This window comes from Erythrolamprus reginae, chromosome 8 (genome assembly GCF_031021105.1).
Source record: "Erythrolamprus reginae isolate rEryReg1 chromosome 8, rEryReg1.hap1, whole genome shotgun sequence".
Classification (NCBI taxonomy): Eukaryota; Metazoa; Chordata; class Lepidosauria; order Squamata; family Dipsadidae; genus Erythrolamprus; species Erythrolamprus reginae.
Window position 1 is genome coordinate 7,214,024 of NC_091957.1, and position 27,315 is coordinate 7,241,338.

Consider the following 27,315-nt stretch of genomic DNA (forward strand, 5'->3'; position numbering starts at 1 on the left):
CATAAGCCAGTGAAAGTGGTCCCAGTGGTACTTGGCATGCTGGGCGCAGTACCATAGGATCTCAGCGGATATTTCAAAACCATCAGAATTGACAACATCTCCATCCATCAATTGCAAAAGGCCACTTTACTGGGATTGGCACACATAATTTGCCGCTACATCCTACAGGCCTAGGTGCTTGGGAAGCGCCCGATTGGTGATGAAATACGAAATCCAGCATAGTGATCTTGTTTCCTGTGTTGTAATGATAATGATGATGATGATGACAATAACAATAACAACAACAATAACAACAACAACAACAATAATAGAGTTTAGTAGGGTTAAATAAGGTTCAGGAGGGAAGTGTTTTTAATAGGAAAGTGAACACAAGAACAAGGGGGCACAATCTGAGATTAGTTGGAGGAAAGATCAGAAGCAGCGTGAGAAAATATTATTTTACTGAAAGAGTAGTAGATACTTGGAACAAACTTCCAGAGACGTGGTTGGTAAATCCACAGTCACTGAATTTAAACATGCCTGGGATAAACATCCATCCATCTTAAGATAAAATACAGGAAATAGTATAAGGGCAGACTAGATGGACCATGAGGTCTTTTTCTGCCGTCAATCTTCTATGTTTCTATATAATCGTAATATAACAAGAACAACAGAGTTGGAAGGGACATTTGAGGTCTTCTAAGTCCAACCCCCTGCTTAGGCAGAAAACCCTACACTACTTCAGAGAAATGGTTATCCAACATCTTCTTGAAAACCTTCAGTGATGAAGCACCCAAAATGCTTGGAGTCAACCCGTTCCACTGCTTAATTGTTCTCACTGTCAGAAAATTTCTCCTTAGTTCTGGGCTGCTTCCCTCTCTGATTTGTTTCGATCCATTGCTTTTTAGAAATATATCAAAATGCAGCTCTCCTCAACCAGATTGCCAGCTGGCAAGAACCAGAGTTGTTTTCCATCATTTCTGATCTATGAAAGCTGATAATTTCATTTATCCTCTTGCGTAAGGCTTGGACTATTTTGCCGGTATTAATTTATCAAGCTTCGTATCCCAATCGCTCCCAGTTCCTGCGCTTGTTTTGTTTTGCTCACTTATTCCATTTGTAAGGTTGCCTAATTGCAAACCACTCAAGGCAGCAGGCAAGAAGGATTAGCAACACATCACAACAACGGCAACAACAAAGAAAGCAAACCCTAGGAAGGAAAGTATTCCTCCTTAGGATTTTGTACATTGCTAGGGAAATACAAAAACACTTGAAGTCTTTTAACAATCCAGAGAGTGTATAAATAATCCAGGCCAAGAACCCCCTGGCATAGCTAAGCTTTTTAAAGCTTTCCTTAAAGGGCCACCATACAAATCTGGCAGCTGGGAAAACAAAACTTTCTGAGTCTCATAACACATCTGCTGTGTCTGTCTGCTTGTCCATCTGTCTGTCTGTCTCTATCATCTATCCATCTATCCATCTATCCATCTATCCATCTATCCATCTATCCATCTATCCATCTATCCATCTATCCATCTATCCATCTATCCATCTATCCATCTATCCATCTATCCATCTATCCATCCATCTATCCATCTATCCATCCATCTGTCTATCCATTCTCTCTCTCATCTCTCATCATCATCATCATCACTCTCTATCATCTCTCTCTCTCCCACCCTCCCTGCTTCTATTCTATTCTATTCTATTCTATTCTTTTTTTAAAAAATACTTTATTAAATATGTACATTAAAAAAGAAAGAAAACGAAGAAAAAACAGAACACAATACAACATTTGATATATACATATAACATACAACAAAAAATAAAACATCATGCTTTATACATGGATTATTTGATATCGTAGCTTAGTATTAACACCTGCTAAATAGCCGTGTAATTGGGTTGTAGCTCATTCATTTATAATAATATTTTTCCTTTGTTGGTTATTAAGAGGAAATATTATCAATATAAGGCACTATTATACCATTGAGAAAATGAAACAAAAAAATGGACATATTAGTAGGAAAATTAACAAGATGTATATATGTGTAATAACCAATAAAGGGAAAATATTATTATAAATCTATTCTATTCTATTCTATTCTATTCTTCTATTCTATTCTAATTCTATCCCCTATTCTATTCTATTCTACTCTGCTCTGCTCTACTCTATTCTATTAGGAAAAGATTGTTAAGGCTACTACTCTACCCCCTCATGCAATCGCCTCTCCTAAATTCCCAGAGTACTAATACATTCTACATCCTATTATGTGGCAGGCCACAATAGGTGGCGCAGTGATTAGAGTGCAGCACTGCAGGCTGCTTCATCTAACTGCTAGCTGTAGTTTAGCAGAGCAGTTCAAATCTCACCACCGGCTCAAGGTTGACTCAGCCATTCCTCCTTCCGAGGTGGGTCAAATGAGGATCCAGATTGTTGGGGGCAATTGGGCTGATTCTCTAAACCATTCATTCATTCCATCATTCATTCATTCCATCATTCATTCATTCCATCATTCATTCATTCCATCATTCATTCATTCCATCATTCATTCATTCATTCTATCATTCATTCATTCTATCATTCATTCTATCATTCATTCTATCATTCATTCATTCATTCATTCATTCATTCATTCATTTTGATTTGTATGCTGCTTAGAGGGCTTAGAGAGGGCTGTAAAAGCACTAGGAAACGGTATACATATGTCTAAATGCTAAATGCTATCCATCCACCCATCCATCCTTCTGAAGTGGGTCAAACGAAGGCCCAGATTGTCCTCATATTGTCCTCAATCAGCTGTATGTATGCTGATTCTGTAAACCGCTTAGAGAAGGGTTGTAAAAGAACTACAAAGCAGTCTATAAGTCTAAGTGCTATCGCTATTGCTATTATCCCAACAGGCTGAGAGCAGGAGGTGGGTTTTGCAAAAGGTCACTCCATCCCTCAGCCAAAGGAACATTTACAATAATTACAGGGAGATTTGATTTTGAAAAGAGAGAGAAAGAGAGGAGAGAGAGGGAGAGAGCTGTTGACTTGGCAGAACCAGGCTTTGAGATGAACGTTCCAAAAGAACATTGCTGAACAAACATGCTTTGGGATGAAAAAGACAACAAAAATAACAGCAAGGCAGCCTCCAAGCAGTGAGCCCGTGGTGCCAACGCTTGTCACATGGCCTTGCAACAAAGGATGCAAAATAACTGCCCCAATTAATTAGAAAGAGCAGCTCCCGAAGAATCTTCTCCAGTATTTTTAGATTTGGGTTTTTCAGGATGCAGTTGGCATCTCCGAAATCCCTCTTAAGTAACCGAATAAGAGAATTGGGAGGGAACTTTAGGTCGCCCACTTTGTTGCAAATTTGCAAAACCTTTGGCATTTCGGGGAGAAGGAGACCAGATCTTGGCCACAATTATGGAAGGCATGAAGAGGGCTGGACTTCTTACAAACCGGGGGGTGGGTGGCGCAGTGGTTAGAGTGCAGCGCCGCAGGCTACTTCATCTAACAACTAACTGTAGTTCAGCAGTTCAAATCTCACCACTGGCTCAAGGCCAAATATTATTTGGGCACGTCTGATGTTAGAGTTCATGGCCCCCAGGCTTTCTGAAACTAAACTAACTGCACGACTCACCTAAGAATTTTCCCCTTCTCTTCCTCTTCCTCCCCCCTTCTCCCCCTCCTCCTCTTCTCCACATACGCCACTCCCTTCTAGCACTGATGACATTGGTAATGACCTATAAAGCCCTACATGGCATTGCACCAGAATACCTATGGGACCGCCTCCTGCCGCATGAATCCCAGTGACCGATTAGGTCCCACAGAGTTGGCCTTCTCTGGGTCCCATCGACTAAGCAATGCTGTCTGGCGGAACCCTTCTCTGTGGCGGCCCCGGCCCTCTGGAATCAACTCCCCCCGGAGATTAGAACTGCCTCCACCCTCCTCGCCTTTCGCAAGTTGTTAAAAACCCACCTATGTCGCCAGGCATGGGGTAATTGATATACCTCCCAGCTATTACAGTTTATGTATGGTATGATTGGGTTGTGTGACTTTTAATGATAAGGGTTTTTAATTATTGGACTTGTTACACTGTTTATTATTGTTGTGAGCCGCTCCAAGTCTTCGGAGAGGGGTGGCATACAAATCTAATAAATTATGATTATGATTGTGATTGTTATTGTGATTATGATTATTATGTCAATACAACACAGCAAACGAGATCACTATGCTGGATTTCATATTTCATCACCAGTCGGGTGATTCCCAAGCACTTAGGACTGTGTGATGTAGTGGCAAATTATGTTTGCCGATCCCAGTAAAGCAGCCTTTTGCAATTGACAGATGGAGATTTTGTCAATTCCGATGGTTTTCAAATGTCCACTGAGGTCCTTTGGCACTGCGCCCAGCGTGCCAAGTACCACTGAGACCACTTTCACTGGCTTATGCCAGTCGTTGCAGCTCGATTTTTAGATCTTCGTATTTCACTGATTTCTCTAGCTGTTTCTCCTCAATTCTGCTGTCCCCGGGGATTGCGATGTCAATGATCCATACTTTCTTTTTCTCCACAATCAGGATGTCTGGTGTGTTATGCTTCAGAATTCGGTCAGTCGGAAGTCGGAAGTCCCACAATAGTTTTGCTTGCTCATTTTCGACCACTTTTTCGGGCTTATGATCCCACCAGTTCTTTGCCACTGGTAAATGGTAGTTCCGGCACAAGTTCCAGTGGATCATCTGTGCCACAGCATCATGTCTATGCTTGTAGTCAGCCTGTGCGATCTTTTTACAGCAGCTGAGTATGTGATTGATTGTTTCATCTGTTTCTTTGCAGAGTCTGCACTTTGGATCGTCTGTTTTTTTTTTTTTTTTTTATTATTATTATTATTATTATTATTATTATTATTATTATTATTATTATTATTATCTAGTTGTGTCATGAAACATCTGCAAGAAAATCTCCAAGCAGATAGAGCACCAAAGCACCCCACTGTTCCACCCCGAGAGACAAGTATTCTGATCTAACAGAAGGATCTGACTTCCCTTAGAGAATTCTCACGAGGTTCATTCTTTGGATTCCTTGGCTGCTGCGCTACATGAAATATTTACATCACATACCTCGAGTGGTCACCTTCTTCAAGCCGCTTCCACCCCTCCACCTCCCGGTCGGTCGTTCATTCGCCTTCCTCGCCATTAGTTGATTGATCCCAACTAATCAATACCCTGTCTTTTTGTTCTGCTGGGCGCTCAGGGCAGCCAGCCGCATTTCAAACCGAGGCAGAATATAAAAGGTTTGTCAGTGAGACTAAAATGAGGAATCAATACTCCTCTGAGAAGCTGCACTTCTAGAAACATGGGGGGAGGGAGGGAGGGAGGAAGGAAAAGAAAGAAAGAGAGAAATAAAGAAATAAACAAGTAGGGAAGGCAAGAGAGACAGGAGGAGGGAGGGAGGGATGAAGTAAGTAAAGAAGGAAGGAAGGAAGGAATAAATAAATAAAGAAAAATAGGGAGGGCAAGAGATAGAGAAAGAAAGAAAGAAAGAAGTAGAGAAGATAAGAGAGAGGGGGAGGGAGGAACAAAGTAAGTAAATAAGGAAAGAAGGAAGGAAGAAAAGAGAGAGGGAGAGGGAGAGAGAAAGAAAGAAAGAAAGAAAGAAAGAAAGAAAGAAAGAAAGAAGTGGGAAGGCAAGAAACAGGGAGTGAGAGAGGGTGGGAGGAAGGAAGGATGGGATGAAGGAAGGAATAAAGAGGGTGAGAGAGAGAGAAAGAAAGAAAGAAGGAAGGAAGGAAGTAGAGAGGGAGAGAGAGAGAGAGAAAGGAAGGAAGGGAAAGAAAAGAAAAGAAAAGAAAGAAAGAAAGAAAGAAAGAAAGAAAGAAAGAAAGAAAGAAAGAAAGAAAGAAAGAGGACTTTATTGGCAAAAGAAGCTCATTTCCGGGAGGTGAACCTCCAAAACCGGAAGTGCAAATCCACAAGAGCTCTCCTGCTATTCTTAATAGCTAGCCAGATTCACAATAAAAGAGTCAAGTCTCTTAAGCAAACCAGCTCTGAAAGAGTTTCAGGCTTTTAAAGGTTACCACCAACACCTTCAGTGGAGCCTGGGGAGCAACTGGCAACCAGAAACAGGTCTTTTTGTGTGGTGTGTGATTTTTTTTTTTTTACAATTCAGGCACAGTATAATCCCTTCTACCCTCCAGTGGTTAAGTGCTTAGCTGCTCACATTTTGCTCAGTTGCAACTGCTGGGAACTTTTTGAAGGGTAGGCCCCATGCAGAGCCCATTTAGAAGATCAGCTGTTAGGCTCATTTGCTTGAATAAACACCCTGAGCTGTCAGTCTTAGCACTGTTCAAAATGGCAAAAAAAAAAAAAAAAAAATCCAGCCCACAAAGAAAACACCAACCTCCCAAAACTGAACAACTTCTTCTTCCTCTTCCTCCTCCTCCTCCTCCTTCTTCTTCTTCTTCTTCTTCTTCTCCTTCTCCTTCCCCTTCCCCTTCCTCTTCCTCCTCCTCCTCTTCTTCTTCTTCCTCTTCCTCCTCTTCCTCCTCTTCTTCCTCTTCCTCCTCCTCCTCTTCTTATTCTTCCTCTTCCTCTTCCTCCTCCTCCTCCTCCTCCTCCTCCTCTTCTTCTTCTTCTTCTTCTTCTTCTTCTTCTTCTTCTTCTTCTTCTTCTTTCTTCTTCTTCTTCTTCCCCTCCCCCTCCTCCTTTTTTCCCTTCTTCTGATTCCAAAGAGCCGGGGCCTCCACAAGGAAGGCTCTTCCCCTGGGTTCCGCTAAGTGACATTGTTTAGTTGACAGGACCTGGAGAAGGTCGACTCTGTGGGACCTGACCGGTCACTGGGATTCATGCGACAGGAGATGGTCCCGCAAGTAATTTAGTCCCATGCCATGTAGAGTTGTGGGACAATTCAACTTGGTTGCAGAGCAGAGACTCAGCTCAAAGAAAGTTCCAGATGTAATTCGCAGTGGTCCTCAGGTAGACTTGGAATTCCTGCTAAGCTGTCGTAAGGTTTGAAGTAGCAGTGAAGTGAGCCAGTGATGGGCTGACAATTTTTTTTTACCACCCCACTGTGGGCATGGCTTATTTTGTGGGTGTGGCTTGATGACCATTTGACTGGGTAGGAGTGGCTTGCCAGCCATGTGATCAGGTGGGAGTGGCTTGACAATCATGTGACCAGGGGGTGGCTTAAAGGTCACGTGACTGGGTGGGAGTGGCTTACCCACCAAGTTAAGTTTTCAAATAGGTACTTGGACTCTTTTTCAAGGGATTAAATCCCATTATTTGAATATCCACAAAAAGGACAAACGATAGACAGCATTATTTGTGGAGGAGCACAGGAACATTTTAAGGTTATGTCCTGAAACCCACAAGGTTCAGTAGGATAACAGATTCAGCAAGTAGCTCAATTTTCTTTCCTTGCTATAAAAGTTCAGTTCTAGATCATGATTAAAATGATTAAAGCATTTATGGGTAGAAAACATACTATTTAATTATTTCCTATTTTAAAAGCAATTAAGGATCCTACTAAGATACCAGAGAACTATTAAGTATTCAATAAACAGTGCATAAACCTACTACCCCCACTATGTCTTCCCCCACCCCATTACTGAAGTGAGCCATAGCAAGACAAAATACAGGGATGTTTTTTTTAAAAAAAAATATTTTGCAGATGGAAAGCAAACCGCCCTGGATAGTTTTTAAAAGACTTAGGAATGGTGACCTCAAGAATGTTTATCCACCCCCGCTGTCAGAATGAACGAGGGAGCCTGCCTCTCGCTTTAAAAATTGTTTTGGCTACTTCCATTAAAAAGAGGCATTTGTCATATTGATTGGAGAGCCAAGTTAAACCAGCGTTCAGAATATATAAGCAGGAACCACCAGCTTGGGGGCCTGTGAAATACGAGTTTAATATCTCGTAGCAGTAAATTTTTCCCTGGGCTAAGAAGGCACAGGTGGCGAATGAGAAAAACCCACCTTGTTACAGATGTTGGCCAAAGCCTAGTGGTGACATAGCCCGTGGTCTCAATTCAACCCGTAGATCAGGGCTGTCCAACCTTGGCAAATTTAAGACTTGTGGACTTAAACTCCTAGGATTCCGCAGCCAGCATGAAGTCCACAGGAGAAATGAAGTAAGGAAGGAAATGAGGAAGGAAGGAAGGAAGGAAGGAAGGAGTAAGGAAGGAAGGAAGGAGGGAGGGAGGAAGGGGGGGAGGAAGGTAGAGAGAGGGGAGGAGGGAGGGAGGAAGGAAGGAAGAAAAGAAAGAAGAAAAGAAAGAAAGAAGGAAAGAAAGAAAGAAAGAAAGAAAGAAAGAAAGAAGAAAGAACCATGGCAAATTTAAGACTTGTGGACTTAAACTCCCAGGATTCTGCAGCCAGCATGAAGTCCACAGGAGAAATGAAGTAAGGAAGGAAATGAGGAAGGAAGGAAGGAAGGAAGGAAGGAGTAAGGAAGGAAGGTAGGAGGGAGGGAGGAAGGGGGGGAGGAAGGTAGAGAGAGGGGAGGAGGGAGGGAGGAAGGAAGGAAGAAAAGAAAGAAGAAAAGAAAGAAAGAAGGAAAGAAAGAAAGAAAGAAAGAAAGAAAGAAGAAAGAACCATGGCAAATTTAAGACTTGTGGACTTAAACTCCTAGGATTCCGCAGCCAGCATGAAGTCCACAGGAGAAATGAAGTAAGGAAGGAAATGAGGAAGGAAGGAAGGAAGGAAGGAGTAAGGAAGGAAGGAGGGAGGGAGGAAGGGGGGGAGGAAGGTAGAGAGAGGGGAGGAGGGAGGGAGGAAGGAAGGAAGAAAAGAAAGAAGAAAAGAAAGAAAGAAGGAAAGAAAGAAAGAAAGAAAGAAAGAAAGAAAGAAAGAAAGAAAGAAGAAAGAACCATGGCAAATTTAAGACTTGTGGACTTAAACTCCCAGGATTCTGCAGCCAGCATGAAGTCCACAGGATGAATGAATGAAGGAAGGAAATGAGAAAGGAAGGAAGGAGGAAGGAAGGAGGGAGGGAGGGAGGAAGGGAGGGAGGGAGGAAGGTAGAGAGAGGGGAAGTGGGAGGGAGGAAGGAAGAAAGAAAAAAGAAAGAAGGAAAGAAAGAAAGAAAGAAAGAAAGAAAGAAAGAAAGAAAGAACCGTGGCAAATTTAAGACTTGTGGACTTAAACTCCCAGGATTCTGCAGCCAGCATGAAGTTACAGGATGAATGAAGGAAGGAAGGAAGGAAATGAGGAAGGAAGGAAGGAAGGAAGGAAGGAGGGAGGGAGAGAGGGATGGAGGTAGAGAGAGGGGAGGAGGGAGAGAGGAAGGAAGTTAGGAAGGAAAGGAAGAAAGAAAGAAAGAAAGAAAGAAAGAACGAACCTTGGCAAATTTAAGACTTGTGGACTTGAACTCCCAGTATTCCACAGCCAGCATGAAGTCCACAGGGTTTAAGGCTTCCAAGGTTGGACACTTCTAATATTTTCTTTTTCCATGACAAGATATTGGTCTTTGGTCTTGACCGATGACTTCTTCTTACAATGGAGATTCATCCAGGGCAACCCTTTTCTTATTTGAACAATTCTTGAGACAATAGATATTTGCCCGAGCGATTTAGATTGCTTTCCCACCCTTGCCTGGTGCCTTTTCCAATTTAAATATACCAACTATTAAAGAAATCCCAGTTTTTCTTAGGCGGTTTATAAAAACACAAGGGACCTTCATGGTCTTGAAGAGACTGGAAAAAAAAAAGCCTCTTTCCCAACTTCTGGTGGGCCCAGTAGGCTCATGTCTTGCCCTCTCCAGGCTCTAGGGTAAAATGCCCTCTTGCATCCCCAAAAACCTCTTCCCAAAGCCTCTGTGCAAGCTAAAAAAAAAGGGGGCGGTACACACATGCACACAGGAGCTGAGCTAGGGCAACAGTTCGCGTGCCAGCAGATATGGCACTGCGTGCCACCTTTGGCACCCATGCCATAGGTTCCCCATCACTGCCAGAAACCCCTCTTAGCAGTAGCGACTGCGAAAGAGACCTCGGAGTCTTGGTGGACAATCAACTAAACATGAGCCAACAATGTGCAGCAGCAGCTAAAAAAGCCAAGACAATCCTAAGCTGCATCAACAGGGGAATACACTCCAAGACCAGGGAAGTCTTAATACCGCTCTACTACGCCCTGGTCCGACCACACCTGGAGCACTGTATTCAGTTCTGGTCACCACACTTCAAAAGAGACATTGAAACTCTGGAGAAGGTGCAAAAAAGAGCAACCAAGATGATTAAGGGATTGGAAACCAAGACTTACGAAGAGAGACTGAGGGAACTGGGCATGGATAGCCTAGAGAAAAGGAGGGCCAGAGCGGACATGATAGCAGGCTACAAGTATACGAGGGGATGTCACAGAGAGGAGGGGATCACTTTATTCTTCAGGGCACCGGAGGGCCAGACGAGGAACAACGGCTGGAAGCTGACCAAGGAGAGATGCAACATGGAGATAAGGAGGAACTTCCTGACGGTCAGAGCGATCAACCAATGGAACAACCTACCAGCGGACGTTGTGAACTCCAACACTCTGGACATTTTTAAGAGAAGATTGAACTGCCACTTGACTGGTATACTATAGGGTTCCTGCTTGGGCAGGGGGTTGAACTTGATGGCCTTCATGGTCCCTTTCAACTCTAACAATAAATAAATAAATATTATGTTAGTTCTAAACAAGTGGTACCTAAGACCAGGCCGATTCTCTTCTCGGTATTAATAAAGCTCTCAAAGAAAAAAGCCGAATGGTTCCCCCAAAACTGGTTTGGATCAACATCCTCGATCCACCTTGCTGCTGTGTCACGGCCTTCCTCCCCCACTTAGCAATATAATTCCTGACGCCAGCCCTTCGATGTCGTTAGGTAGCTAATCCCCAGCCAATCAGGGACCTGCAGAAAGAAATGCAATGATTTTGCAGTGCTAAGTGGCCAAACAGTGTTGGGAAAGTATCCAAGAGGGAAAACATAGCAGATGGAGACTGTAGGATAATAATTCTTGGACCGTATTTCTCCTGGGTCTGGGTTTTAGCAAGCATGTCTGTCCATTTCTGTTCTTTTTCTTCTTCTTAACAAATTGCTGCTTTTGGGGAAGAAGGGTTTTTTGAAACCGCCGGTGTCTCTTCTACAAAAGGAATCATTGCAAGAACTGGGGGTTTGCCTAAGCTTCGAAACCGGGTCTCTCTCTTTCTCTTTATTATCTGGACAGCTGAGAAACACAGCGGAGGAAACTCCAGTTAAACAAGCAATGTGGAGTTCTCCACTGAAGCCCTGTGGGGCAAAGATCTTGTGTGGGGTGGCATTCTGCAATCCTGGAAGGCTTGAGCAAATGATCCTCTAATGGCCTGGGGGACGTATATTAAAAAAATGGAGTGGGGGAGGGGGAGAAGGTCCTGTCACTTAAAGATGGAGATTAGGATAAATGGATGATAGATGGGTGGATGGATGGATGGATGCACGGACAGACGGATGGACAAACAGACAGGCAGACAGACAGAAAGAAAGAAAATGAATAAATGAATAGATGGATGGATGGATTAAAGAGATAGATGGGCAGTTGGATGGTTGAAAGATAGAAAGACAGCTAGGTAGAGGGACAAACATATGGATGGAAGATAGCTAGTTAGCTAAATGATAGATAGGCTGGATGGATGCATGGATGGGTAGGTAGATAGACATATAGACATATAGACAGACAGACAGACAGACAGATAGGGAGAGACAGAGTGACAAAGTGACATGAACATATGGATGGAAGATAGATAGATAGATAGATAGATAGATAGATAGATAGATAGATAGATAGATAGATAGATAGTGTTCTGTCTGGGTCACTCCAGAAGCTATGACCAACCCAAAAAGATAAGCCAGACACACCGGTATAATCCAAACACAGGTTTATAATGAGAAAGAGAAAAATAACCAACAGAAAATGTCCTTACAAGTCAGGAAACACTGGAACTACAAACAGATACACAGAGGCAATTGTCCATACAAAAACACAGGATTCTTGATGCCAAAACGAGGCTGTAGATAACAGACATACACCTCCCACGGGTCTTCAATACTGCTGGGCCACAAGCCAGGAACAGAAACGCTGAGAAACCACGCAGATTACAGCAACTCCAATCGGATAACACTCTACACTGCTGCAAGAGTTTGCCTGCCTTGTAAACCCTTCCCTGCTAATGAGGACCCCACCCAACCCCTGGTGTTTCTTATTCAATGCTGATAATATTTCTTCAATTGATCCTTTCTTTGATCGATACGTCTCTGTCGCATGTTAATGACAGCTTGTGCTTCGTCACCTAATGACTCCAAAGACTCCAAGCTACTGGCTGTGGAGAGCCCCTCCCCAGGGCTCCCATGCTGTTCTTCCTCGTCACATTCCTGACTGTAATATCCCCCGTCCGACTGCCCAGACCCCTCCTCTTCGCTCTCAGCCTCCTCCGGGCATCAAGCCAGCAGAGACGCAGCTGGTCTTTGATCTGCCTCAGGCTGAACCACAACAGATAGATAGATAGATAGATAGATAGATAGATAGATAGATAGATAGATAGATAGATAGATAGATAGACAGACAGACAGACAGACAGACAGACAGACAGACAGACAGACAGACAGACAGACAGACAGACAGACAGATAGGTGAGAATTGCTCCCTTGAAAATATGCACCCTATAAGTAATTCTTCAACTGCAGTGCACAAAGCATGTAGTAGCGACTGTGTTCCATAGCTGTGCCTGAGCATATTGGAGCTTTACCTTATTTTTTTTTAAAAAGCTATGTTTGATCTATTCAATCTGCCAAGGCCACCTTCAAGCACATTGTAAAGCTTGTTGAAATTTCAAAGGTCTGGGAATCAGGGCAGCAAGAAACCAACAAGGGTTCACGCTGATCAAAGCTGACGTTTAAGGACATGATATCTTCATTAAGGAGGAAGCGGAATTGTGCATGCAAATGAATCCCCTTGATAGAGATGCAGTGAATTTGCATAATTAGTGCTAATAAATCCGGTTCTTTTTGAGGAAGATGTTGTTGCAGGATAAATGCCTTGCGGGAATCTTAAGACATTTCTAGAAAACAAATAATTTCTAGAAGAATATATAGATAAATATATAGTTTATGCATGGTATGTTTGCGTGTATGTTTGCTTTTAATAATGGGTTTTTAGTGTTTTTAAATTATTAGATTTGTCGTACATTGTTTTATTGTTGCTGTGAGCCGCCCTGAGTCTACGGACAGGGGCGGCATACAAATCTAATAAGTAAGTAAGTAAGTAAGTAAGTAAGTAAGTAAGTAAGTAAGTAAGTAAGTAAGTAAGTAAATAAATAAGCAAACAAACAAATAAACAAATTTAAATGAATGAATAAATAAATAAACAAACAAATAAACAAATAATAAATAAATAAATAAACAAACAAACAAATAAATAAATAAATAAACAAATAAACAAATTTAAATGAATGAATGAATAAATAAATAAATAAACAAATAAAAATAAATAAATTTAAATGAATGAATGAATGAATGAATAAGTAAATAAACAAACAAATAAATAAACAAATAAAAATAAATAAATTTAAATGAATGAATGAATGAATGAATGAATGAATGAATGAATGAATGAAAATAGAACAATTAAACTGCAGGACCACTTGCCTCCAGCAGTTGTGGTTGCTCCATCACTGGATATTTTCAAGAAGAGACTGGACAGCTATTTGTCCAAATTGGTATGGGTTTTATTGCTGGGGAGGGGGTTGGACTAGAAGACCTCCAAGGTCCCTTCCAACTGTGTTCTGCTTCATCCCGACTACCATAATGGCCTTATTTACTAAGGCCACTACCTCGGTGAGTGACGAAAATCTCATCTGAGCCTTATTTAATTTAATTTAATTTTTTCATTTTTATTTATTTATTTTATTGTTTTGTCAAGTACATATTGGTGGTATACAAAGATATAATATTTATATACATGATACTGGTAAAAGAGAAACACTAGGACAGGGGATGGAAGGCACGCTGGTGCAATTATGCACACCCCTTACTGACCTCATAGGAATCGGGAGAGGTCAACAGTGGATAGTCTAAAGGTAAAGTTTTGGGGGTTAGGTGATGATACTACAGAGTCCGGTAGTGAGTTCCAGGCATCAACTACAGTACTTGGTTACTAACGTTGTATTTCCTGCAGTTGAGTTTAGAGAGGTTTGCTTTAAGTCTGTATCTGTTGTGTGCTTGAATGTTGTTGTGGTTGAAGCTAAAGTAGTAGTTGAGAGGAAAGACATTGTAGCAGATGATTTTCTGGGCTATGCTTAGGTCGTGTTTAAGGTGACATAGTTCTAAGCTTTCTAAATCTACAATTGTAAATGTAGTTGCGTAGGGTATTCTGTTGCGAGTGGAGGAGTGGAGGGCTTTTCTAGTAAAGTATCTCTGGACATTTTCTAGAGCGTTTATGTCTGAAATGTGGTGTGGTTTCCAAACAGATGAGCTGTATTCAAGGATTGGTCTGGCAAAGGTTTTGTAGGCTCTGGTTAGTAGTGTGAGATTACCTGAACAGAGGCTATGTAGGATTAGGTTAAAAACTCTTGAAGCCTTTTTGGCGATGTTGTTGCAGTGGGCTTGGGCACTTAATTCCAAGCCTTGTTGGGTGAAAAAGGAAATTGGAAAAAGAACATTTGAAAAGAACCATCAGCAGAAGTAGAATTAGCTTAATATTGCCTGATTGATGTGGAGCAAGAGCTCTTTTAAAGATTTGGGGTACAAGAGAGATAATTTCTCCTAGTTTAAGAATATAAGAACGAGTGGATTTGATCCAGGCAGCTCATAATAACACAACCTTTAGCCTCATGAGATCATCCCATATTAATTGGGATGTGGAAAGCCAATAAATGAAGCTTGATGCTGAACTATGTTTCTTCCAAAAAGCCAACATCAACTGAGTTAGTTCAACATGGTGGAGTGTACAATACAAACAAACCATGGTTTACAAACAACAAAGGCTGGACTCACACAAAATGCCAAACTCAACAAATCAAGTAAAGGCTTCCTTAAATATGTGAACTCAACTATGGAGTGGAGTGTGGATGGAATGGCCCAAAACTACACCAATTTAGCTGAAGAAAGATATCTTTGGGTCTCTATTAGGTGTTCCCTTGAGCATTTTGTCAAGTTCTGCAGTTACAATAGCGAGAAAGCTTTCTCTTTATGCTCTGCATCGTTTTATAAACCATTAGGATGTTTTATTTCCCTCTTTAAAGATGCTGTCTATTTTTTTTTTAAATGCACATACACACACATACACACATATATAATCCCACTGTTTTAACAAGACTGGGTGGGAAGAAACTACATTAAAAGGGAGGACATTAATGGCTTCTTTTTCAAGGACAGTTTCTGAATTGGGAATTCTGCAACTGCAGAATTCTATTCTAACATTTACATCTGGTTTTGTCTATGGGGAGCTGTATAATGATGTAATGAGAGAGAGGGGGACAGGGAGGGAGGTATGACAGTGCAATTATTTTACAGAGTTTCAAAAATAACCAATCAGGGTTCTCAGAAAATCATATTTTAAAAAGATGGGGGGAAAAGAAGAAGGTGCAACCAATTTGATATCACCCTTGTCGGTTCAATTGATTCACATTAAAGAGAAGTAAGGAAGAAATGAAGGGGGGATAGAGAATTTTGAGGAGGAAGGAAGAGTCAGAAAAGGAAGGGAGGGAGGAAGGGAAGGTAGGAAGGAAGGAAAGAAGGAAGGGAGGGAGAGAGAAGGAAGGAAGGAAATAAGGAAGGGAGGGAGAGAGAAGGAAGGAAGGAAGGAAAGGAAGGGAGGAAAGGAAGGAAGGGAGGGAGGAGGAAGGAAGGGAAGGAAGGGAGGGAGAGAGAGAGAAGGATGGAAGGAAGGAAAGAAGGAAAGGAGGGAGGGAGGAGGAAGGAAGGGAAGGAAGGAGGGAGGGAGGGAGAGAGAAAGAAGGAAGGAAGGAAATATTTGAAATGGGACTCAGCTACAGTAAGTGACAATTTTAAGCCATCTTTGAACGCGATACTGCCCTGATTAATACTTGGATGAGAAACCACCAGAAAAATTGACGGCTATAGGCCAAGCTGAGAACTAAGAAACAAAAAGAGAACATTCGAGGTGGAAGAAAAGATCAATCAATTCCACTCATTGCAAAGGAAACTACCAGGGGGAACGTGCTTCTTAATTCCCCCCAGGATTTGACCTCGGTTGAAAAGCTATCTCTACTTTCCATCCCTTAAACAAGAATGAAATAAACTTTTGACGAGTGAGAGAACCATCTGTCCTAAATTCCTTGTTCTATCCCAGAAAGGATTCAGATGCCACAGATATTCGAACAAAAGGTCAGGAAATGTTTTTAATAATGATTTCTTTTTTATCCCTCCCAGAAAAAAAAAATAGACCTGCCCCCCCCAAACCGAGCTGATTCAATTACTTAGCAAGAATTGGGAGGAAAGAACATATGCTCCAAGATATGCCGCTCGGGCTTGCCAAGTCTTTTATATAAACGCTAATTGGCAAAAAAAAACACATTACAGAAGGGGGAAAAAACCCACCAATGTAATTACGACTAGGTTGAACGCTGAGCGAAGTTGAGCCTGGAAATGGGAGGATGAATTACTCAAGATTATCCCGAGAATTCGTTCCTGCGCCTTCTCCATCATGCATCCATCACTTCTCTTTCCATCTTAGAAACATAGAAACATAGAAGATGGACGGCAGAAAAAGACTTCCTGGTCCATCTCGTCTGCCCTTATATTATTTCCTGTATTTTCCCTTAGGATGGATATATGTTTATCTCAGACATATTTAAATTCAGTGACTGTGGATTTACCAACTACATATGCTGGAAATTTGTTCCAAGCATCTACTCCTCTTTCAGTAAAATAATATTTTCTCACGTTCCTTCTGATTTCCCCCCCCAACTAACCTCAGATTATGCCCCCCTGTCCTTGTGTTCACTTTCCTATTAAAAACACTTTCCTCCTGAACCTTATTTAACCCTTTAACCTATTTAAATGTTTCGATCATGTCCCCCTTTTTCCTTCTGTCCTCCAGACTATACAGATGGAGTTCATGAAGTCTTTCCTGATAAGTTTTATGCTTAAGACCTTCCATCATTTTTGCAGCCCGTCTTTGGATCAGTTCAATTTTATCAATCTCTATTTACTATTTGTTTGTTTGTTTGTTCGTTTGTTTGTTCATCCGTTCCTTCCTTCCTTCTTTCCTTCCTTCTTTCCTCCCTCCCTCCCTTCCTCCCTTCATCCATCCATCCATCCATCCATCCATCAATCAATCAATCAATTAATTAATTTGACATGCTGCCCAATCCCAAAGGACTCAGGGCTGCTTACAACACTAATAAAAATACAATATAAATAGATACAAAGCGATAAAAAGAAGTTGAACATTATCTAAAACTAAAACATTATCTAAAACTAGGACCCCATAAAAAGTTATTTTAAAAAAGAGCAGTCACAATCATACACATGCACACCATTCATAGAGTTGGCTATAAAAGATGTCTTTGTGGCTTTACAAAAGGCCAGCAGGGTGGGAACAGTATGGATCTTGGTGGGAGGGGAGTTGATTTCATAGAGCCGGGGCAACCACAGAAAAGGCCCTCTGCCATGGTCCCGCCAACCTGCATTGCTTAGTTGACGGGACCCGGAGGAGGTCAACTCTGTGCGCTCTTATTGGTCTCTGGGAGGTATGCGACAAGAGACAGTCCCATAGATAGTCTGGCCCTGAGCCATATAGGGATTTATAGGTAATAACCAACACCTTGAATTGTGCCCGGAGACTAATAGGAAGCCAGTGCAGCTCGTGGAGCAAAGGTGTTATATGGTAGAATGAGGTCTCCAGAACTGGACACAGTATTCCAAATGGGGTCACACCACCGCTCTATACAGCAGGATCACAATCTCCCTCTTCCTGCTTGTTATACCTCTAGCTATGCAGCCAAGCATTCAACCCCTAAATCCTTCTCTTCAGAAGTTTATGCTAACACAGAACTGCCAATACAATACTCAGACTGAGGATTCCTTTTCCCCCAAGTGCATTATTTTACATTTGGAAACATTAAACTGCAGTTTCCATTGCTTTGACCTTGCTTGTAAGGAAAGGAGATTTTCATACCGGGCATTGCTGGAAAACATGAATTTTTTTTCTTATTAAACATCTTGTCGTGACTTTTGAGATAACCAAAATTGCTTTCCTCGCCTGGAATTAATATGTCTATCATTTTTGTACATCTTACCCAGGAAGGAAACATACACCTTGGCTTCGCACCTTCTAAAGCAATTTTGCTCAAGCCACCAGCTGCACCGAAGCAACTTCGACCGTACGATCGTTTGTTTACTGACCATTCAAAGTTATGACAGCACCCCAAAAAGTCCTGTTGCAGCATCTCCACAGCCACGTGTTCGAAATAAATAAATAAATAAATAAATAAACAAACAAACAAACAAACAAACAAACAAACAGTGCAAAGTGCAGCCGCGCGAGCTATTGAGGGGCTCCCAAGATCTGCCCACATTTCAACAACACTCCGTGAGCTGCATTGGCTGCCAATCGGTCTCTGGGCCCAAATCAAGGTGCTGGTTATGACCTACAAAGCCCTCCATGGCTTAGGACCAGATTATCTTTGCGACCGTCTTCTGCCTCATGTATCCCAGCGGCCGGTTAGGTCCAACAGAGTTGGCCTTCTCGGGTCCCGTCAGCCAGACAATGTCATCTGGCGGGGCCTTCTCTGTGGCAGCCCCGTCCCTCTGGAATGAACTCCCTCTGGTAATACATACTGCCTCCTCCCTCCTGGTCTTTTGTAAAGCTCTGAAGACCCACCTCTGCTGGCGGGCATGGTGGCCGTGAGCAATGAGATTTGTCTCCGGTTGATATTATGAATGATTGAATCTGATGAGTGTGTCTGTCTGTGTATGGGGTTTTTCTAACATTTTTAGCAACTTGTATCAGTCTTTTAGATTTCTTTTATATATTGTATTTATGATGTGGTACGCCTCCCTGAGTCGCTGTGAGAAGGGCGGCATAGAAATCTAAGAAAGAAAGAAAGGAAGAAAGGAAGGAAGGAAGGAAGAAAGAAAGGAAGGAAGGAAGAGGAAGGAAGGAATAAAGAAAGAAAGAAAGGAAGGAAGAGGAAGGAAGGAAGGAAGGAAAAAAGGAAGGAAGGAAGGAAGGAAGAGGAAGGAAGGAAGAGGAAGGAAGGAAGAGGAAGGAAGGAAGGAAGGAAGGAAGGAAGGAAGGAAGGAAGGAAGGAAGGAAGGAAGTCAAGGACAACCCAGATGATAAAGTTGGGTCAACGGTAGAGAATTTCTGATTTCTAGCAATGTGGATTCCTCCCCACCCCATCCCACCCCAGCAATTTCCTCCCTTGCAATTTTGATCTGGAACTAACTGCTTCTAGTCTACCAGCAAAGAGAGGCAGGTGGGCAGAGGGTTGGACTAGAAGACCTTCAATGCCCCTTTTGCTCTCTATGATGTTGTGATTCTACCCATGTTAGGAGCTGAGGTAGAATTGGTGGCCTCTGCATAGCTTTCTCAACATTTTGCATGTTGGCAGAACCACCCAAAAAATGGATAGATGCACTAAAATTGGCTGGCTTGACAGATCCAGCAAAATTGATTGGATTCATACAACATACTGCATTGCCTCCATCACACACACACACAAACACATATCTACACATGTATGCTCCTCACCATGCCTAGTTTGGTTAGTTGTAATGGGTGAAAAAGTCCCTTGATTGTCCCTTTTTCAGAAGGGAAATGTAATCAGCTTTAATCTAGATCTGCTCTAGGGATTCTGGGCTGACTTCCTACTTTGATGAGAAGGTTCAAGTGAAAAACCTAAGAGGGTGAGACTTAGAAGACACAATATTTGCCTAGTCTTAACTTGGGAGAGTCTTTCTGATAGTTTTGCAAGAATCCAGCCCCTTTGCAATCGTTCATGGGTTGCCTGTATGTGAGAATCCAGAAGGAGAAGTACATGGAGGAGAGGAGGAGGAAGAAGAAGGGGAAGGAGAAAGGGAAAGGGAAGAAGGAGGAGGAAGAGGAGGAGGAAGGGGAAAGGGAAGGAGAAGGAGGAGGAGGAGGAGGAGAAGAGAAGGGCAAAAAGGAGGAGGAGGGGAAGAAGAAGAAGAAGAGGAGGAGGAGGAGGAGGAGGAGGAGGAGGAAGTGGAAAGGGAAGGAGAAGGAGGAGGAGGAGGAGAAGAGAAGGGAAAAGAGGAGGAGGGGATGAAGAAGAAGAGGAGGAGGAGGAGGAAGAAGAAGAAGAAGAAGAAGTACTACTAACATGTTGTAAGCCGCCCTGAGTCTAAGGAGAAGGTCAGCATAAAAATCGAATAAATAAATAAATAATGCCACCACCACTACTACTACTACTAGCAGTAGTAGTAGTAGTGGAGGAGGAGGAGAAGAATGAGGAGTTGTTTAGTGACCACATCAAGGCTGGACTAGAAGACCTTCAACGTTGGTGGATTAACATGGACTTTACAAAAAGATGTTCCAAGTCCACCCTTTTCGTTATAAGGTGTAACTTATAATCAATGTTTGCAATCCTTGGTTTGCCATCCAAATGCAATTCCTAAGAAGCATCAATAAGCATTTGCTGGAACGTGTCTACGGACTTCAGAAGTAAATGCTGACTCTGCAGCTTTTTGGGTTGGTAAATCAAATTTCCACATAACGTGTGAAAAGTTCTTAGAGGGCAGGTAAGATGGTTTGTATCAGGATTCTTTTTACATCTTACTTTTCAGCTCTTCCCATTTTCCCCAAAATCTAAGCTTGCCAGCTTTTTTTAAAAAAAATGATTACATTAAAATTAGCTGCACTATTCTCATTGGGTACTAACTGGCTAATAATCTGCATTTCCCATGTATTACTGACCAACAAAATTTTAGATTTATGCTTGAATCACATCTGATAAAGACATCAGATCTTCTCTTTGAGGAAAGTGCCTTAAAAATTAGCAAACACAGTGCACAAATTTAGGATCTAACATCCAAAAAACTCAAGGTAGCCTTGATGTGAGGTTTTCCGATGCTCTTTTGCATCCCTGATCTCTGAAAACAGACCTAACCACAAGGAAATGAGGAAAAAAGCAGAAACATACAATTTAGAATATAAATATTAGTGGTCAGAATACCTTGGAAGTATATAATTTTTTTTACAGCTAGCTCTGGATGTGCTTAAGTTAGCTTCAATATCTCTCTGGCGAAAGAGATCTTTCATTCAAATCTCTACCACTGAATTCTCTCAGGCAAGGCAGCTTCCAAATAGGAGACCATGATTCTTAGTCAAGGCTTAGTCAACTCCTAGTCAGTGCTTAGAGATGTCAGGTGAAATCTTAACTCATTCGCTAGAAAACCAAGGAGAATATTTGGAGGTCAGGGTTGAAATGAGGAATGCTTGGTGTGCTTGGAGCTTGGGTGTTTTTGTGCAGACATTTCGTTACCCAACTAGGTAACATCATCAATGCTAGCTAGAAACATCTGCAAGAAAACAAGCAAAAACAGAGAGCACCAAGGACCCCACAATGGTCCTCCACAACCTCCTCCTCCTCCTCTTCCTCCTCCTCCTTTCTGCACTTGATGATATCTGGTTTGGAAATTGATACCTATGCAAGTTCAGGGAGCAGAAAGACTCCTCACTTAGTGAACTCTTTGTTGGAGAAAGTAGATCTAAAGTTTTGGAAGATTTGGTGAATTGCATACTGCCAACAAAAATGCATATAGTCAAGGCTACAGTTTTCCCAGTTGCAATGAATGGCTGTGAAAGTTGGACCATAAGGAAATCCGAGCGCCAAAGAAAGGAGGCCTTTGAACTCTGGTGCTGGAGAAGACCCCTGCGAGTCCCTTGGACTGCAAGGTGATCCAACTGGTCAGTCCTAGAGGACATCCACCCTGAATGCTCTTTGGAAGGCTAGATCCTGAAGAGGAAACTCAAATACTTTGGCCACCGAATGAGAAGGAAGGACTCACTGGAGAAGAACCTAATGCTGGGAACGATGAAGGACAAAAGAAGAAGGGAACGACAGAGAAGGAGGTGGTTGGATGGAGCCATTGAAACAGTCAACGTGAGATTAAATGGACTCCAGAGGATGGTAGAGGACAGGAAGGCCTGGAGGAACGTTATCCATGGGGTTGCGATGGGCTGGACATTGACTTCGCAACTAACAACAAACAACAACAAAATACATGTTGACCCACCACCTCTCAATCTGGGAGATTCTGGGACCTGGGATGGAATACTGCTCAAAAAAAAATAAAAATAAAGGGAACACTCCAATAACACATCCTAGATCTGAATGAATGAAATATTGTCATTGAATATTTAATTTGCACAGCTATTCCATTTGCACAACCGCATGTGAAATTGATTGTCAATCAGTGTTGCTCCCTAAGTGAAGAGTTTGATTTCACAGTAGTTTGATTAACTTGGAGTTATATTCTGTTGTTTAAGTGTTCCCTTTATTTATTTTGAGCAATGTCTTTTGGACACGCTCTCCTTAGTCGTAACCATTACATTTCCTCTGCCGTCTGCTTCCGTTAAGAAGACACTTCAACCAGGGCGAAAGAAAAAAGAACAATACTTAGAACTAATAAGGGCAACAAAACATTACAAGTTGGAATGGCATGCATTGGCACAGGGCAAGGTTGATGTTGGAAGGTTTGGGTTTGCCTTCTCCTCACCTTGACGGCTTCAGCATGGGTCACCTTATCCAATGGCTTGTCGTTGACCTTCAAGATCTGGTCTCCTACCCGAAGGCCCTCTTGATCCGCCAAGGAGCCCGGCTCCACCAGGGAGACGTAGATGCCAACGCCATGCTCGGACCCTCCTCGGATGCTGAAACCCAACCCTTCTTGAGCTTTCTGCCTCTTGAGAGTCACCTGCCTGATTTCTCCTCGTAGGTCCTCCAAGCTAACCGCAGAGTCCACGGGAGCTGTCCTGTCCGCGGTGGTGCTGAATTCTTGGCGGAGCTTGCTGGAGGAGGCCAAGGATTGAGGCCAGAAACGAGCAGACGGGGTGGGAGAAGGAAAGCGGGCCGAAGAAGCAGCTCCGGGCAGAGGGTGGCCTCTGGTAGACCCGACCCCAGCGGCGGGCAAGTAGTGCGCCTTTAAGTAAAGCCCCTCCGAGGTGTACTGGTCGAAGAGGAGCTGGTCCGAGCGTGGGATGACCAGGCGCAACATGGGCAGCAGCTGCCTCTTCTCCGGACCGTCTAACAAGACTTTGAGCGTCTCCACCAAGTCGTAGACATTCCGCCGGCAGTGATAAACGTTCAGGCAGTGGATGAACTGCGCCCGCTCGCCTTCGCTCAGCAGAAGGTTGAGAGCGCCGTGGAGCTTCCGCACGTTGGCCGAGAGCAGCCGGATCCCAGAGGCGGGCGGGCCCCCGCTCCTGAACCCTTCAGCCCCTTGGCCCGCTCCGTCGAAGGAAGGCGAAGAAGCAGCGCTGGAGGCGCGCGAACCCACCGAGAGACGGTCCAAGTCTGCGCTCATCGCCTCCGACCAGAGAGAGAGAGACAGGGACGGATGCTGGCCGTTGGGAAGCCGGGCATGGAAAGGCAGATGGACGTCGGGGCCGTTCATTCGGGGGGCTCCCTCCTCCTCGGGGCCCTTAGCTGGAAAGGCGGAGGAGCCATGGGGGCGAAAAGCAGAGGAAGGAGACGTCCGGTGGGTCGGCGGTGGCGCGCGCACCGTAGAAGGCGTAGGCGATCCTGGCCGGCGTCGCTTCTTCGCCCTGCGGCGGCTTGTCCTTTGCAAGGGGAGGAGGGGGGGTGGGAGGTGAAAGAGAGAGAGGGAGAGTTCAGAGGTGGCGGTGGAGGAGGCCGGCGCGGTGGATGGGCTCCGTGGCCGAGCCTTCCGCGGAGCGCACGCGTCTCCAACTCCCTGGCGCCTCCTGCTTGGCGCACAACTCCGCTTCGCCCAAAGAGCAACAACCGCGCCAAGTCTTCTAAAAATTGCAATATATATATATTCGCAAAGCTCTGCCCTGCTTGAATTCCCTTCGCCTTGTTAAAAATCAATAATATGAATGATAAGTATTCATCTTAAACGGCGCCCCGCGTGAGCTTGCCAAAAATCCGCCTCTCCTTCTTTGGAGACGCGGCTGCTCGCTCTTCCCCGAGACTTTCTCCAACTGTTGAGCGCCCCTTCGCCCTGCCCAGTTAGCTGCCGGGCTGGCGGGACCGATCTCCCCCCCCCCTCTCTCTCGGCAGAAAACCTGCTCAGGAAGTGACGCGTCTGCCGGTTGCCAAGAGACCGACTGATAACAGTCCGGGCTCGGCAGGTGCGCCAAGCGTGGTGGTGCAGTCCGGCAAAACTTCAGCCAGGCCCGTGGCTTCTCCTCCTTGTTTGAGAAGAGCGCTGATGTTGTTATCTAGTTTGGGTCCTGAAAGGTTTGCAGGGAAACTGCACCAAACTCGGAGGACCCTCCCACAGTCCTCCCCCCCCCCGAAACCTAACATTATTTATTTATTTGTGTTTATTTTATTAATTGGGTTGATATAACCTTACAGCACTGATGACATGACCTAGTAGGGTAATGAAATGTCTGCAGGAAAAGCTCAGGGCGCAGTAAGGACCCCACATTCCTATGGGAAAAATTGATCCTACTTACAAACTTTTCGACTTAAGAACCTGGTCACGGAACGAGTTAAGTTTTTAAGTAGAGGTACCACTGTACTATCCAAGATAGAGATCAAATGGTGAAGTCTCCTGCTTGAGCAGGGGGTTGGACTAGAACAGTGGTCCCCAACGTTTTTTCCACCAGGGACCAGTTTCAGCAAGACAATTTTTCTATGGCCCGGTGGGAGCGGAAAGGGGTGTGGTTGGGGGCGGGATTAAGCATGAGGGTGCTGGTCCTCCCCACCCCTCTTTACCGCCATCGCTCTATGGCTGGCAGAACCTGCCTCCCAAGCCCTCTTGCCCAGCGGGAGCTAAGCGCTGGAGAGAGGGGGTCAGGCTGGCCCTCCTGCCTCTCCCCAGCCAAAAACGCAAAAGCGCCCCGCGGCAGAAGCCAAAAGAGGCTTGAGCCTCTCGGTCCTTCCCGACCCTCTGTCCCGTCCATCGTCCTGTGGCCGGCAGAACCTGCCTCCTGAGGCCTCTTGCCCGGCGGGAGGCGAAGCGCTGGAGGGAGGGGGTGGCGGCATGAGGGCCGGCAGCTGCTGACTCCACGGACCGGTACAACATGCCCCGCGGCCCGGTACTGGTCCGCGGCCCGGTGGTTGGGGACCCCTGGACTAGAAGACCTCCAAGGTACCTTCCAACTCTGTTATTCCACATTTCTTGGAAAGATCAGCACCAAAGGAATTTCTGCACTCAGGCGACTAAAGCGGCATTTTCCAGTTATTTAACCCTAACCCTTGCATCCTGGTCATACCACTGTTTCAAGTCCTACCCTCAAAACAACACTATAGAGCACTACACATCAAGACAACTAGACACAAAAACAGTTTTCCCCCCAAATGCTGTCACCCTGCTAAAAAATAATTCCCTTATCACTGTCAGTGATGTATGACTATGATTGTAACTTGTTGCTTGTATCCTTTCAATTTATATGAATATTGATCGTTTCCCGATTGCTTATTTGTACCTTGTAACAATCATTGTGTTGTACTTCATAATTCTTGACGAACGTATCTTTTCTTTTATGAACACTGAGATCATATGCGCCAAAGACAAATTCCTTCTGTGTCCAATCACACTTGGCCCATAAAGAATTCTATTCTATTCCATTCCATTCTTTACTATTCCATTCCATTCCATTCCATTCCATTCTATTCTAGCCTAACTCTACTCTACTCTTCTATTGTATTGCACTGTACTTCTATTCTATTCTATTCTATTCCATTCCATTCTTTACTATTCCATTCCATTCCATTCCATTCTAGCCTAGCCTAGCCTATTCTACTCTACTCTACCCTAACTCTACTCTACTCTTCTATTGTATTGTACTGTACTGTACTTCTATTCTATTCTATTCCATTCTTTACTATTCTATTCTATTCTATTCCATTCAATTCAATTCAATTCACACAAATGCACAACAGGAGTTTTGTGCCATTAAAAATTGGGACAATTAGTATAGCTGTCTATAAACAGCACCTACCTTATGGCCGCCATACGTTTCCGATCCTCCACCTCTTTGGGAAAACACTTTGTGCATGCTCTTCCAAGTTCATGAACCTAAGCTGAGCCCTGGCTCTTTCAAAATGAAGTCTCTTTAATTAAAGAGGAAAAAAGGCCTGTCGCCAACTTTAAAAAAAAAAAAAAGAGCTCCAGATTGAAGCAAAAATTCCTTCCTTGGCCAGATATGCTACAGACACATCAAAGGGACGGCTCTCCTTAAAGGAAGGGTTAATTGTATGCAGAGGATGCTAATCTCCTTTGAAGGCTGCTTAGCTTGGGCTGCCTAATTACCCCTCCCAATAAAAGTGTATTTATGGTTCTACCTCTCTCTCTCTCCCTCTCTCTCTTTTTCTAATGCAGTCAATTAACTCAGAGCTTGCCAAGCTGACAAGGCATGCTGGAGCTGTCCATAAAAGCCAAGAGACTTTTTAGAGATAGTCCTCGACTTAAAAGCCACAATATCTGAGCCGGGAGTGTCCATTGTTAAGTGAGACATTGGTTAGGTGAATCCTCCCCCCATTTTATGACCTTTCTTGCTACCGTTGCTAAGTGAATCTTCTACACAGGGTTCGCCATCCCTGCTATATGCAATTTGAGATAAAAGGTTGTCCTGTCTCAGTGATGGCAAACCTTTTTTTTTGCTTGGGTGCTGAAAGAGCATATGAACGTGCACACCCCTAGTTCAATGCCTGGGGAGGGTGAAAACAGCTGGTGAGACCACATTTGGAATACTGTGTCCAGTTCTGGAGACCTCACCTACAAAAAGATATTGACAAAATTGAATGGGTCCAAAGACGGGCTACAAGAATGGTGGAAGGTCTTAAGCATAAAACGTATCAGGAAAGACTTCATGAACTCAATCTGTATAGTCTGGAGGACAGAAGGAAAAGGGGGGACATGATCGAAACATTTAAATATGTTAAAGGGTTAAATAAGGTTCAGGAGGGGAGTGTTTTTAATAGGAAAGTGAACACAAGAACAAGGGGACACAATCTGAAGTTAGTTGGGGGAAAGATCAAAAGCAACGTGAGAAAATATTATTTCACTGAAAGAGTAGTAGATCCTTGGAACAAACTTCCAGCAGACGTGGTTGGTAAATCCACAGTAACTGAATTTAAACATGCCTGGGATAAACATATATCCATGGTAAGATAAAATACAGGAAATAGTATAAGGGCAGACTAGATGGACCATGAGGACTTTT

The 27,315-nt window shown here is 43.5% G+C and overlaps 1 protein-coding gene across 1 annotated transcript in view; it reads right to left on the reverse strand.

Annotated features, from left to right (window-relative positions):
- The window catches only part of WHRN (whirlin), a 98,357-nt gene extending 74,877 nt beyond the window's left edge, over positions 1-23,480 (reverse strand). The window contains 2 exon segments of the mRNA XM_070759600.1: positions 22,674-22,951; positions 22,997-23,480. Coding sequence (XP_070615701.1) covers positions 22,674-22,951; positions 22,997-23,480 — 762 coding nt within the window.
- Between the last annotated feature and the right edge of the window lie 3,835 nt (positions 23,481-27,315).